This window comes from Brassica napus, chromosome C3 (genome assembly GCF_020379485.1).
Source record: "Brassica napus cultivar Da-Ae chromosome C3, Da-Ae, whole genome shotgun sequence".
Taxonomy (NCBI): Eukaryota; Viridiplantae; Streptophyta; class Magnoliopsida; order Brassicales; family Brassicaceae; genus Brassica; species Brassica napus.
The window spans coordinates 59481117-59497349 of NC_063446.1; the positions used below are offsets into that span (position 1 = coordinate 59481117).

The 16233-nt window shown below is 30.1% G+C and overlaps 1 protein-coding gene and 1 pseudogene across 1 annotated transcript; both read left to right on the forward strand.

The window, feature by feature from the left end:
* Positions 1-779: 779 nt before the first annotated feature.
* LOC125575470 (glutathione hydrolase 1-like) lies at positions 780-4251 on the forward strand. The gene is made up of 7 exons (XM_048750344.1): positions 780-930; positions 1235-1548; positions 2432-2953; positions 3043-3278; positions 3351-3615; positions 3701-3838; positions 3925-4251. Exons 1-7 carry the CDS (start codon positions 891-893, stop codon positions 4156-4158), a joined length of 1749 nt encoding a protein of 582 aa, XP_048606301.1. The 5' UTR covers positions 780-890; the 3' UTR covers positions 4159-4251.
* Positions 4252-6366: 2115 nt separating this feature from the next.
* LOC106393565 lies at positions 6367-11503 on the forward strand (annotated as a pseudogene).
* Positions 11504-16233: the final 4730 nt, after the last annotated feature.

Here is a 16233-nt window from a genome sequence, read left to right on the forward strand (position 1 = left end):
TTATTTAATCAAAATGCCAAAAAAGGAGGGTAACCTTTTTTTATATATTTTCTTAATCAAACATAGTAATTGACTGACTAATTGGCATCACTCTTGTTTGACCAATCGTAATATGGAGAATATTATAATTAATTACTTGCCTGGTATGTTTAAATCCATATATATGGTCTTGAAAGTGCTGTATTGTTGGCAAAATTTACAACCACATTTTAACTCAAAGAGAAACGTTACGGGAATTATAGATTCTAGTTATTTGTTCATTGTGACGCCGAATCTCACTATAACTATAAGATCGGTCATTGACTTCTTTTTTTTTGTGCACATCGGTCATTGACTATATATAATATTAAGTTTCATGGATTCTTTTTAAACTCGATGCTAATTGACAATCAATAAATAGATTGATCTAATAGAAAAGTGGAAAAAGAAACATTATTAAATACTAAGATCAATGTAGTCTAAAGAACTTTTTAAATGACCCTTTAAAAAGACTTGCACCTTTTGGAAACGGTAAATTATTTCTTTTATTAATCATAATCCGACTAATTATTTTTACTTTATGAATTTATTATTTGTAAAATCAGATATCGATCAATATGTTAATAATTATGATCACGGACTCACAAATTTCTAATAACTTGATGTGTTATTTGAGGAAAGTTGTGATGTATCATTAATGAATATCTTCATTTCTTAAATATAGGTAGATTAACACTTAACCGATGTAGTCTAAAGAATATTTATAACATTGACAAAAGAAGGGAACTACTTAAAAGACTACATAAAGGACATGAAACTTTTAAAAGGGGTTTTATAGATTCTAAATTTATCTACCGTCCAAGATAGCTCAAAACCACAGCGTCCTATTTATGTTCGTTTGAACAAATCTCATGTTTATTCAATATTTAGCAAGTGAAATACAAATGAATTGTAAGTTATTTTTCTCTCTAATTCTATACAAAAATCGTCAACGATTATTCAATATATAGTTAGTTTCTTTAGAGTCATTTGGTTTTCTAGCGTGACAAGTGTCTGATTGCTACTAACAAGCTTCAATATTTAACTCATATTCATAAGTATGAACTCAGAAGAACTAAAAATTCAACGTCCAATAAGTTATATAAGTCTCTACACTTCTTCAAAAGTTTTGTTAAACGAAACTCTTGTCGTTCAAACGTTTTTTTTTTTTTTTTTAATGTGATTAATATTTGGTTTGATTCTTCATCAACCGTAGCTCGAACAGTAACGATCGTTCTTCTTCTATTCGCGTTTCTCCAAAACGCGGCGGCTAAGAAAAGACAGCACAGTATTGTTGCGTCTAACGCTGCGGTTGCGACAGACCATGGACAGTGTTCAAAAATCGGAATGAATGTTCTTCGTCAAGGAGGGAACGCGATGGATGCATCTGTGGCCGTTGCTCTCTGTTTGGGGGTTGTGAATCCAGGGTCTAGCGGTCTAGGCGGTGGATCTTTTGCAGTGGTTAAGATGGCTAGTGGTAAAGAAACTGCTTATGATTTTAGAGAGGTCGCTCCTTTACGAGCTACTGAGGTAACTACGTTTTATTTAATGCGTTCTTTTTCCTCTTGTCATATGTGTTTTAAAATAAGTGTTATCCTTAAACGTTTTTGAAACATATAATATAGTTTTTCTTAGCTCTTGGTGTATAACATACATATTATTTGGGGATAATGGTCTTAGCATTCTTCAAAAATATCTACTAGGTGTTTGCCCGCAAATTCGAACATATAAATATTGTAAGAAAATATATATTATGTATATAATGTCATAAATTTTGAATAATAATTAAAAACATTAAAAAATACAATTTTCAACTTCTATTAGTTTGAAAATCAATCGTAAAGTTTCTATAAATTTGATGTAAAAATAATTGATGAATATTTAGTAATAACAAATGTTTGTGGAATTATATATGTAATTATCACATTAACTTTTTCAACATATATTATGTATCTTTTCCGGCCTTTTCTTATTTTTCTCGCTATCATTTCATTCTTTTTAGTAAATTTTTACTATTGTTTTCTTAATTTTTTACATATTTTTCCAAATATTTATTTTTCTCTCTAAATAATAATACAAAACATACAATCAGCGAACCAAAAATTCATCTTAGAATTCTTTTCAATCATAACATTACCTTATTCACTATATTATTTGACTTAAATGTAAAACAATTTTTAAATCAAAGTTCTCACATGTTCCGTTAAATATAATCCTTCCAATCTTCAAAGCCTAATTATTTATAAATCATGTATGGACATTTAAGAGATTAGTAATTATTATAGATACAATTATATTTTTATATGAATATGAAATCATTATATCGATTTCTAAAAATTGTTTTATATTCATTATTATATGTAGCCTTTTCCTTTGAGCTAAAGTAGCATTTTCCTTAACATTCTTAATGTAGGATATGTATGGCGGTAATCTTGAACTAAAGAAGAAAGGACCCCTATCAGTAGCTGTCCCCGGGGAAGTCGCAGGTCTATTCACTGCTTGGAAACAACTCGGAAAGCTACCATGGAAGCAGTTAGTGTACCCCGCAGAGAAACTGGCAGCTGAAGGATACATGATTTCTAAGTATCTTTATATGCAGATGAACGCGACCAGAGATGATATTTTAGCAGACAAAGGTGGTCTCTCTGAGCTATTTGCTTCAAATGGTGAGCTCAAGAAACCAGGGACGATTGTTCGTAACCCAAAATTGGCTTTCACACTTAAGCAAATCGCTGAACATGGTCCAAAAGTGTTTTACAATGGCACGGTTGGGGTTAACCTGGTGAATGATATACAAAAGTTGGGAGGGATAGTAACTTTGAAAGATTTGCATAATTACAAAGTTAAAGTTAAAAAACCATTATCTAACGATATTCTTGGATACCGATTACTCGGTATGCCTCCTCCTTCCTCCGGTGGCTCTTCAATGGTGCTTGTAAGTCTGTTTTTTTTCTTTTGGCTAAAAATTTATATTTCATCAAACCCTACATTTATTTATTTGTTGGGAGTTTTCTTGTGTTGCAGATTTTGAATATTCTTTCTCAATATGGAATTCCAAAGGGTGTTGCGGGACCGTTAGGTGTTCATCGACTAGTTGAGGCTCTTAAACATGCATTCGCGGTCAGAATGAACCTCGGGGATCCAGATTTCGTCGATGTTACTAAGGTTGTTTCGGATATGTTGTCTCCAAAGTTTGCACAAGAACTGAAGAAAAAGATTAACGATGACAAAACCTTTGATCCTAAATATTATGGTGGCAAGTAAGTTTTTCTATCTATTAAAATCCAACTTATTCGAATAGATCTTATGATGTTTCTTCTCTTATTTTGTAGATGGAATGGGATTCATGATCACGGGACGAGCCATTTCTCAATAATAGATAAGGAGAGGAATGTTGTAGCAATGACTACTACAATAAACGGTTACTTTGGGGCAACAAAGCTGTCTCCTAGCACCGGAATCGTTCTGAACAACCAAATGGACGACTTCTCGATCCCCATGAAGCCCCAACCAGATGTGCCGCCTCCAGCGCCGGCTAACTTCATCCGTCCCGGGAAACGACCTTTGTCTTCAATGTCTCCCACCATTGTACTCAAGGTTGGTTAAAATACATGTTACTTTTGCTCACGAAAGTCGGAATTAGGATTCTAAATGACAGTGTTTTCTGCTTTGGTTTCTGTAGGATGGTAAAGTGAAAGCTGCAGTTGGTGCGAGTGGAGGATTGTATATCATCCCTGGAGCAACACAAGTTTTCTTGAATCATTTTTTCCTCAACATGGATCCTCTCTCTTCTGTCATGGCTCCAAGAATCTTTCACCAGGTTTGTGCTTCTTTTTTTACCCAAATTAGAAACTTTCTTGTTCTTTTGTTTATAGCTAATTTTTTTTTTGTGATGTCATTTTGCAGCTGATACCAAATAGAATTTCGTATGAGGATTGGAGGACGGTTTACGATGATCACTTCGAGCTTACTAAAGAGACAAGAGACGTTTTGGAGAAGAAAGGTCATGTTCTAACGCCGATTGCTGATGGAGCAATTTCTCAGTTAATAGTTGTAGAATCCGGTGGAAATTCAAACGGAACGAGTAGGCTTGTAGCAGTTAGTGATCCAAGAAAAGGAGGGTTCCCCTCAGGATATTAAGATATATATATAGGGCTTCATAATTTATGGCATCGAACTATGACTATTAAATTTTAATCATGATAAATAAAAATATTAAAACTTTTTATTTTATTTGCGATAAGATCATAATTTAACATAGAAGAGTATACTTTCTTAACAGCAGAAGAGTACAGAGCAACCTCATCGTTTGGGTTTCAAAACTAGGTTTCTACACTGAATAAAACTAGCAATTTATTATAACTTTATTAATTTAAAAAAAAAAACTTTATTAATTTAATTAAATCAAATTGCTTTAAGAAGATAAACTCATTTAATATGTATCGGATTTATTTAATCAAAATGCCAAGAAAAGGAGGGTTCCCCTCAGAATGTTGATATCGGATTTGATTTTTTCCACTGCGTATTGTAACGAACTTGTTTATGATAGGTAGCCTTTTATTTTTATATTTTCTTAATCAAACATATATAGTAATTGACTAATTGGCATGATGGCATCACTCTTATTTGACCAATCGTAATATGGAGAATATTAGAATTAATTAGTTGCCTGGTATGTTTAAATCCATATATATGCTCTTGAAAGTGGTGTATTGTTGGCAAAATTTCTCAAAGAGAAACGTTACGGGAATTATAGATTCTATTTTTTTTTGTTCAATGTGACGCCGAATCTCACTATAAGATCGGTTATTGACTATGATATTAAGTTTCATGGATTTTTTTTAACTCGATGCTAATTGACAATCAGTAAATAGATTGATCTAATAGAAAAGTGGAAAAAGAAACATTATTAAATACTGAGATCAATGTAGTGTAAAGAACTTTTTTAAATGGCAGAACGAGAAGAGAACAAATTGTTCTTTATATAAATAGATAGATAATCCGGCTTATTAGTTTTTACTTTATGAATTTAATATTTGTAAAATCAGATATCGATCAAAATGGTAATAATTATGATCATAGACTCACAAATTTCTAATAACTTGATGTGTTATTTGAGGAAAGTGGTGATGTATCATTATGAATACTAGGTGTTTTCTTGCACCATGTGCAGTAAAAAAATTTATTAACAGATAAATATAAATTATATTTTAAAATAAAATTTTATTAATATTGTAAATTTTCTTTTTTCGTATCAATATTTTAATATAAATTTAATTTAATTAAACATAAAAATTATATTTAAAAATATGCATGTATATATTTGAAATTATAATCTTAGATATATTTTTCTATCTATTTATTTTAATTAAATATATTAAATAAATTTGTAAAAGTTGCATAATTACCAAAAATTAAAATTAAACAATATTTATAAAATTTGTAGATATATAACAAAATAATGATTTACGATTAATTTTTTATAATTTTCTTACAAAATTTAATACATTTTTAAAAATTTTAGTAATAAAATTGTATAATTTATAAATATATAATTAAATTATATTTAAAAATTTATAATGCCATATTTGAATATATTTATTTTAGTGATGATTTATGAGTTATTCCCATATTCTAAAAAAAAATTCCAAAAATATAAATTGACATTAAATGTAATATATGAGTTATTACCATATTTTATAAAGTTTACCAAAAATATAAATTAACATTAAATACAATTGTCCATGTCATATATATTAAGCTATAAAACATATCATCAATTTCAGTAGTCATGTCATATTTGTTTTGTGAAATTGATTGTAGAAAGGACATGTGGCAGAATCACTTCGCAAATATAGTTTAAGGGATTTTCATTTCTTAAATATAGGTAGATTAATACGTAATCGATGCAGTCTAAAGAACATTTAAAACATTGACAAAAGAAGGGAACTACTTAAAAGACTACGTAAAGGACATGCAACTTTTAAAAGGGGTTTTATAGATTCTAAATTTATCTACCGTCCAAGATTGCTCAAAACCACAGAGTCCTATTTATGTTCGTTTGAACAAATTTCATGTGATTATTCAATATTTAGCAAGTGACAAACAAATGAATTGTAAGTTATTTTTTCTCTAATTCTATACAAAAATCGTCAATGATTATTCAATATATAGTTAGTTTCTTTGTCGAGTCATTTGGTTTTCTAGCGTGAAAAGTGACTGATTGTTACTAACAAGCTTCAATATTTAACTCATATTCATAAGTATGAACTCAGAAGAACTAAAATTCAACGTCCAATAAGTTATATAAGTCTCGACACTTATTCAAAAGTTTTGCTAAACTAAACAAATCTCTTGTCGTTTATAGGTTTTTTTTTATCATCTGTGATTAATATTTGGTTTGATTCTTCATCCACCGTAGCTCGAACAGTAACAATTGTTCTTCTTCTATTCGCGTTTCTCCAAAACTCGGCGGCTAAGAAAAGACAGCACAGTATTGTTGCATCTAACGCTGCGGTTGCGACAGACCATGGACAGTGTTCAAAAATTGGAATCAATGTTCTTCATCAAGGAGGGAACGCGATTGATGCATATATATGTGGCTGTTGCTCTCTGTTTGGGGGTTGTGAATCCAGGGTCTAGCGGTCTAGGCGGTGGATCTTTTGCAGTGGTTAAGATGGCTAGTGGTAAAGAAATTGCTTATGATTTTAGAGAGGTCGCTCCTTTACGAGCTACTGAGGTAACTACGTTTTATTTAATGCGTTCTTTTTCCTCTTGTCATAATATGCGTTTTAAAATAAGTGTTTTCCCTAAACGTAAACCTATATAATAGGTTTTTCTTAGCTGTTGTTGGTGTATAACATACATATTATTTGGGGATAATGGTCTTAGCATTCTTCAATAAACATATACTAGGTGTTTGTCCGCGAATTCGCGGATAAAAATATTGTAAGAAAATATATAATATGTATATAATATCATAAATTTTGAATAATAAAAAACATTAAAAATATAATTTTTAACTTCAATTAGTTTTAAAATCAATCGTAAAGTTTTTATAAATTTGATGTAAAAATAATTGATAAATATTTAGTAATAACAAAGGATTGTTGAATTATATACGTAATTATCACATTAACTTCTCCAACATATATTATGTATCTTTTTGGCCTATTCTTATTTTTCTCTAGGCCTGGGCATAAAATCCGGAACCCGAAATCTGAACCGAACCCGAACCAAAAAATCCGACCCGTTAGTGTTATTAACCGAACCAGAACGGGTTTTGTAGGGTGGTACAAAAAATATCCGAACTCGAAGTGTTATTAACCGAACCCGAACGGGTAACCCGAAAAATCCGAAATTAATAGTAAATATAAATATTTTGAAATATATATAAGTATTCTAATTATTAAATTCAATATTTGTGGTAATATTATATATAATAATAAATATTAAAATTCTAATAAATGCTTTAAGTACACAATTAGTTATAAAGAAGTATTTTATAATTTGCTCATTGAAATAAAAAGTCTACTATGTATAAGGCAATACATATTGTTTACAAATGATGTTTGTTTTCATGTTTGATTCAACATTTTCTTGTTATTTTATCAATTTTATATATGATAGATTAATTTTTATTTAATTTAGATGTTTTTCTTTATGTTTTACTTCAAAAAAATTGTTTTTTACTTTGGTTATATCTGAACCGAACCAATATAACCTGAATCTGTACGATATATGATTACTTTATGGGTTTTATGATGCAATACAATTTTGAACCGAACCAGAAGTGTTATTATCTGAACCCGACCCGTACTAATAAAATTTTAGTATGGGACCTAGAAGCGTAAACCCGAAAATCAGAAAACCTGAAAAACCCGAAAAACCCGACCCAAATGCCAACGGGTACCCGAACGTCCATGCCTATTTTTCTCGTTATCATTTCGTTCTTTTATTAAATTTTTGCTAATGTTTTCTTAATTTTTTTACATATTTTTGCCAAATATTTATTTCTCTCTCTAAATAGTAATACAAAACATACAATCAGCGAACCAAAAATCCATCTTAGAATGTTTTCAATCATAACATTACCTTATTTACTATATTATTTGACTTAAAAGCAAAACATTTTTTAAATCAAAGTTCTCACATGTTCCGTTTAATATAATCATTCCAATCTTCAAAGTTTAATTATTTATAAAGCATATATGCACATTATAATAGATTAGTAATTAGTATAGATACGACTATATTTTTATATGAATATGAAATCATTATATCAATTTCAATAAATTGTTTTACATTCATTATTTTATAATTATAAAAATAATTGATCAAACATTATTACACTTTCTATATTTTTAAAAATTATCTACCATTAATTATTATTTGTAATATCATTTAGCTTATTTGGCAAGTGATAGTAATTAGTTTTAGATTTGCCTTTTATTTTAGATATAATTAATAAGTTCCATTCATTATATTATGTAGTTTATAAATACAAAAAAGAATTGATCAAACATAAATATTCTTTATATAATTTCAACAATTAGTTATCATAAATCATTATTTTTAATATAATTTAGATTATATGGCAAGTGATATTAATTGGATCTAGAATTTTTTTTAAAATCTAAACTAAAATAAATAAAATTAAAAGTTATCGACCAAGAAAATTATAAAAAATTTCTTAAGATTTCACAAATGATCGACATGTAAGCAAAATTCACTTAAGTGACTTCTAGTTTTATATATAGGAGAATTTTTTTTATAAATATTTTATAAACTCATATAAATAATTTAAAATTAAGATAAAATAATTTTGTAAGCCATGATAGATAATTTTATAAATGCTTCAGTTTTTTTTTATAAATGACTTATAAGACATATATGGACATTATAATACATTAATAATTATTATAATTCTTTATATATGAATATAATATTTTATATAAGAAGATGAAATCATTATATCGATTTCTATAAATTGTGTTTTACTAATTATTTTATGTAGTATATAAATATTAAAAAATTAATCAAACAGTATTACACTTTCTATATTTTTGAAACTTAGTTACTATAAATTATTATTTGTAATGTCATTTAGACTGTTTGGTAAACATTATTACACTTTCTATCATTTACATTTACCTATTATTTTAGATCTAATTAAAATAATTAAAAATTGAATATCCCTCAACCAATCAAATTATAACCATTTTCTTAAACTCTTTTATGATTGACTCATAAACAAAAGTCACTTGATATATAGAGGATCTTGAGTTTAAATGGTGCTTTTCATAGTATCAAAGTCGATCTGGGCACATTGAATTAAAACATTTGTATTGGTCTCCAAATTTTATAAAGGTTATAGACATATACAGTTCTCAAATTATTTTATTCTTAAAAAAAATTGGTAAATGTTTATGACTGCAAAAAATAGTATGCACATGCTTTTAATATAATCATGAACTTTAATAGCAGTGCTAACTTTTCTTCTGTGTTATGTAAGCGTTCAGAAGTTTAGAACCCTATCATTAGATTTTTAATAGTGTTTCCCTGACATATGGACCATAGATATAATAACATTTCCTAACATTTCTTTCCTTTGAGCTTAAGTAGCCTTTTCCGTAACGTTCTTAATGTAGGATATGTATGGCGGTAATCTTGAACTAAAGAAGAAAGGACCCCTATCAGTAGCTGTCCCCGGGGAAGTCGCAGGTCTATTCACTGCTTGGAAACAATTCGGAAAGCTACCATGGAAGCAATTAGTGTACCCCGCAGAGAAACTTGCAGCTGAAGGATACATGATTTCTAAGTATCTTTATATGCAGATGAACGCTACCAGAGATGATATCTTAGCAGACAAAGGTGGTCTCTCTGAGCTATTTGCTTCAAATGGTGAGCTCAAGAAACCAGGGACGATTGTTTGTAACCCAAAATTGGCTTTCACACTTAAGCAAATCGCTGAACATGGTCCAAAAGTGTTTTACAATGGCACGGTTGGGGTTAACTTGGTGAATGATATACAAAAGTTGGGAGGGATAGTAACTTTGAAAGATTTGCATAATTACAAAGTTAAAGTTAAAAAACCATTATCTAACGATATTCTTGGATACCGATTACTCGGTATGCCTCCTCCTTCCTCTGGTGGCCCTTCAATGGTGCTTGTAAGTCTGTTTTTTATTCTTTTGGCTAAAAATTTATATTTCTTCAAACCCTACATTTATTTATTTGTTGGGAGTTTTCTTGTGTTGCAGATTTTGAATATTCTTTCTCAATATGGAATTCCAAAGGGTGTTGCGGGACCGTTAGGTGTTCATCGACTAGTTGAGGCTCTAAAACATGCATTCGCGGTCAGAATGAACCTCGGGGATCCAGATTTCGTCGATGTTATTAAGGTTGTTTCCGATATGTTGTCTCCAAAGTTTGCACAAGAACTGAAGAAAAAGATTAACGATGACAAAACCTTTGATCCTAAATATTATGGTGGCAAGTAAGTTTTTCTACCTATTAAAATCCATCTTATTCGAACAGATCTTATGATTTTTCTTCTCTTATTTTGTAGATGGAATGAGATTCATGATCACAGGACGAGCCATTTCTCAATAATAGATAAGGAGAGGAATGTTGTAGCAATGACTACTACAATAAATGGTTACTTTGGGGCAATAAAGCTGTCTCCTAGCACATGAATCGTTCTGAACAACCAAATGGACGACTTCTCGATCCCCATGAAACCCCAACCAGATGTGCCTCCTCCAGCACCGGCTAACTTCATCCGTCCCGGGAAACGACCTTTGTCCTCAATGTCTCCCACCATTGTACTCGTTAGAAAAAAAAAACATTTTACTTGTGCTACACGAAACTCTGAATTAGGGTTCTAAAGGACAATGTTTTCCCTGCTTTGGTTTCCGTGCGAGCGGAGGATTATATCATTCTAGAGCAACACAAGTTTTCTTGAATCATTTTTTTCCTCAACATGGATCCTCTCTCTTCCGTCATGGCTCCAAGAATCTTCCACCAGGTTTTTGCGTCATTTTTTACCCAAATTTGAAACTTTCTTGTTCTTTTGTTTATAGCTAATTTTTTTTGTGATGTCATTTTGCAGCTGAAACCAAATTGTATGAGGATTGGAGGACGGTTTACAATGATCATTTCGAGCTTCCTAAAGAGACAAGAGACGTTTTGGAGAATAAAGGTCATGTCCTAACGCCGATCGCTGATGGAGCAATATCTCAGTTAATAGTTGTAGAATCCGGTGGAAATTCAAACGGAACGAATAGGCTTGTAGCAGTTAGTGATCCAAGAAAAGGAGGGTTCCCGTCAGGATATTAAGATGTAATTAACTTTTAATCGTGATAATAAAATATTAAATTTTTTATTTTATTTGCGATAATATTGATCCAGGTATATTTCTAAAACAATTATATGGGAAGTAAATCACTAATTTTAGGGTCATGCGTTGGTGGGGTTTGTGCTGTGATTGGTGTGATCACCGTGCCCCCATTGTAATATGGGAGGTATCTATCTATATATATATAAAGATGTTGGTGACTCTCCTGTGATGCCACGTGGAAAGTCGTGCATCATAAAAGCGACACCTGTCCCCTTTCACAAAAATGATGCGTTTCATTTATTTTTGTTTGTGTTCTGTCTGGGTTTTCGTTTTTCTGTTGTCACTATTTTAGTTTATAAAGTCCAGTCCACTAAGAATTAACTCCAAATGTATATTCGAGACTTATACATATTGGACTACTTTGTTAAATTGGACCAAATTCTAATCTTAACAAAATAATAAAATAGAAAATATAAAACGATTTTAAATCATTAAAATATTATAGACGAAAATAAACAGAAATTATAATAAATCTAAATGTAGAATACTTATGTCGGTAGAAAAAGATATGACAATAATGGCGATGGTGGAAGAAATGACAACGGTGGTGGCCGGAACAAATGACAGTGCTCAGTTGCAAATATGGTAAATGTAAACAGCGTCGGTGGTGATGTGTAAATGGTTCTCCACGTTCTTCTCCAAGAAGTCAGATCTGAAACATGCAAATGAAAAGGAAAAAATAAGTCAAGGATAGAAAAAAGGCGAAGACAAGAAAATGAGTGTGTTGGGAAAAAAAAGGTCAAGGATCCCAGAAGTTAATGCAACTATTGGATTTAAAAGCAAAAGATGTATGATCAATGAAAGAAAATAAAAAATATATTAAAAGAAATTAAAGTAAACGTCAAAGCATAAAGAAAAATCTGAATTTTTTCAAAAAAAAAGATCTGAAGAAGTTAAGAAAAGATTTGAAGAAATTGAAAAAAGAAAATTGCAGGAGTCGAAAAGAAAGCGAAGAAAAAAATAAAAACAAATTAAGGAAGAAGAACGATTTGATGAATAAATCTATCTTCTCCTATTCTTTTTTGGTAACTGGAATAAATCTATCATACAATAAAACCACTTTATAAAAAATATTTTATAAATCTAATAATATTTTATAAGAAAATATTAAATCGAGTATTTTATGAAACAAACTACGTGTCATCTTTCATAGGTTTTGTATGTCGATGGATTGGTGAACAAATATCATCTCAGTGAATATTGTCTCAGTGGCTCAAAAGAAAGTATCTAACTAACATACACAAATAGTAATCTTTGCTAAGAGAATAATATTAACTTTTAAAATGAATTAGTAGTATAACACATAATATATTTTATAACCGTTATAAATTTTTATATAGCAGTAAAACATAAGATCTATAAATTTATAAATGTTTTCATTATGATTTTATCACATCTAAATAATGAAATGTAATAATATAATCTATACTAATACCAAATATTTTGTAAACCAATTCATTTTATTTTAGTTTGTAGGAAACTCACTATTCGCTAAGGTATGTGGCATACCGAAATCTAACGAGTTATTAAAAACACAAAAGGAATAAAACGTACTTTAACAAAACAAAAAGTACGCAGGAAGAAATTTGTTGTGCTATTTAATATATACGTATAATACAAAGTTTGCATGTATACTATATGTTTATATGACAAAATTATATTATAGATTAAATGGTTTGTTTAAAGTTTAGCACAGTGAGATTGGTTAGTTTTGAATCAATATGTTTAAAAGAAAATCTATACGAGAAACTAAAAGTCTCAATTCATTCAAAAACAAAAGAAAAGACGTAATGGGTAACAAAGTAGTCAAGGTAGTCTAACTTTCATTATAGATATAATAAACTAAATATTTTAAATGTAATTTACGAATTAATTTATTTTTAACAGTTTTTTATTTGGTTACCCAAGGCTTTTGCTTCGGGTACCAGTTTTATATGATATATGAGCAACATGACACTGATTAGTGAGTTATATTTTTAACTGAGATTTCAAGATTCATTATCTTTAGTGTTTTGTCATCATCTGATGTAGCTTCTAACTCAATGAAATCAGAGCTTAAATACACTTTAGCATTTGATGGGACTTCGGAGAGGAGATAGGCGTTCACCTCATGCACAGTATTATTTGTAGGTGTCAAGACAACTCTCTCTTTTAAGTACTACTTGCTTCGATAGTTCTGGAGGAAGTTAGGATATACAGCATCTGCTAATGCTTCATGCGGAGTTTCAGAGTTAGATATCAGTCATAAATTCACTAAATATCATTCTGATTTCGTTTACTACTGACTTAGAACACCTCATGACTCACAGTGACAGCAACCAGCGTATATACAGGGCCGCGGAGACACATAGGGTTAGTATCAATTTGGATACGTTCTTCTGCTATCTCTGGTCCGATTTAAAAAAAAAAATACATTGACTAAATCACTTTCATCGCAGGAACAACAGCCAATCTGATGTCCAATCCTTCTGAGCTTTATACGAAGACATCGTTTTCAGAAATACAAATACTAATAGTTTGAGACCCTTTACTCTGTTATTTAATAATTGGTTTCAAATACATAGTCCCTAATATGTATTTAGTGTATTAATTAGATGTTAATATTTATGTTTAACTAATATTTCATCTTTTTTTATAATTTCTAACAATTTTCTCTCAAATTATTTAGATAAATTAAATAACGGAAAAAATCAAATAATTTATAAAAAAAACGAAAATACATATAATCTTTTGGATTAAAAGATGACAAATTATGAAACTATAACAATTTAAATCAAATTATATTACATATTGGCCATCTATCGGTTCAATCGATTTAGTTTCGGGTTTTCGTGGTTTTTTAAATATGGATATTTTTAAAAACCTAAATTGAATTATCGAACCACCGGATTAATCGGTTTGACCGTGGGTTCGGATCAAATTTAAAAACACTAATTTAAATGCAAAAATATTTTAAATACAAAAATTCTTAAAAATTAATAAAATATTTTTTAAGATGTAGAATTTGTCATCATAAAATATTCAGCGCTTGCAAAACGCGGATAAAAGTCTGGCTTACATTATTTTCAAATTATCATCCCGCTATATGAAATTGTTGTAATTATCGCTATATTGGCATAAACAAGCTAACAATAATATAAGTCATATAACCATAAACCATATGGCTTAAAGAGAAAAAAATACGAAAACTATAAAAATTTATTTCATTTCATATAACCAGATCAGATCTCACAAACCCAATCAAATCAAACTTTGTGGTATAAGTTTGGATCTACCGTATCTGACCTAACATCTATGGACTGGTGTATAAAAGAGATATATGAACTTTTGTTTGTATTGGTGATTAGCCAAATAAATATGATGAGTTCGGTAGCAGTACGTATCGATGACCAATTAAAGACAAATCAAAGAGTTAGGAATGAGAGTAATTAATATATAGCTTTTACAAATCAAATGCTTTGGTTGTTTTCAACGACAGCTCTATCAGCATGACTTTATTGTGTTACGTTTGCAAGCGATAGTCACGTACACGTCTGACTCTTCACTTCCATGTTTCAATTCTATTTTACTAAGAGCATCGTTATCCAGGATTTTTTAGAACGAGATTATTAGGGGAATATAAAAAACTGTTTTTAACTAAAAAGTTAAGAAACGGTTTCTTAAGAAACTCTGGATAATGATGCTCTAAACAAAAATATGTTAATTAACGTTAATTAATTAACATATTTTTGTTCTAAGATAGTGCTTATTAGGTATTTTAGGGTCATGCGTTGGTGGGGTCATGCTTAAACGTTAATTAATTAACATATTTTTGTTCTAAGATAATGCTCATTTTAATAGTTATTAGGTATATTAGAGTTTTTCACCGCGCCATGCGCGGTTTATGTATTTTTAATTTTAGAATTTTTAAGAAAATAGTTTTATATGAAATTTTATTTGAAACTATGCTTTTATTTCAAATTTTTGAAAGCAACACTTTTATGTTTATATAAATTGACTAATTCAATCTGAATATTTAAAATTATAATGATATAATTTCATATAATTATTTATATTTTCAAAATAATATTAAATTTGTATTTGTTTTCTTATATAAAATACTATTAATATATACACAATATCTTACTAACAGATGTGTTACTTATGAAAATAAAACATGAAGCATTTCTATTTCCTCCGATCTTTCTTTGTTAATATGAAAGTTTAGCAAATATAAACAATAAAAAGTTCCATTGTAGAAAAAAAAAACTAAAAATCCAGACTCTTCATAATCTAAATTAGTGTATAACAAAATTAAATTATACGATACTTGACTTAAGATAGAAGGCTATATTGATCATATGTATGAGCATAGATATATGCTTGCAATGTGTGTAAGTTTGTAATAGGGCACGTTCCCAATGTTCCAATCTTCGACCTAAACTTTCGAAAATTGAAAAGATTTCTTTGGCTAATGACAGACGACGGCGGCGACGATTCCCCAAACCCATCCGACCAAGATCGTACTGCGCAGGAGGCACCGGATCTGGGTGTTCGACAGAATAGCGCAGGAGGCGCAGGTGGAGACAGTGCCCCGGAAGAAAACGAGAACTCTCCTGATCAGAAAGCGCTTGAAGTGGAAGGAACAAGTCCGAAAGTTTCGTACTCTGACGTTCTAGTCGATGGATCCTCAAGATCGGAGGAGTATCCTGAGTTTGTGGTGAAAGACGGTGTTGCGGAAGTGGAAGTTCCAATGTCGTTAATGGAAGAGGCTGAGCCATTGTGGACTAGTTTCATTGTAGGGTATTTCATGAATGATGCTCCCCACATTGGAT

Bases quoted from the DNA above. Each gene is read 5' to 3' on its own strand.
- LOC125575470 (XM_048750344.1), top strand. From the start codon at position 891: ATGTTTATTCAATATTTAGCAAGTGAAATACAAATGAATT. The intron at 2,954-3,042 runs GTAAGTCTGTTT...CTTGTGTTGCAG, and splicing joins GTGGCTCTTCAATGGTGCTT to ATTTTGAATATTCTTTCTCA. The intron at 3,616-3,700 runs GTTGGTTAAAAT...TGGTTTCTGTAG, and splicing joins CTCCCACCATTGTACTCAAG to GATGGTAAAGTGAAAGCTGC.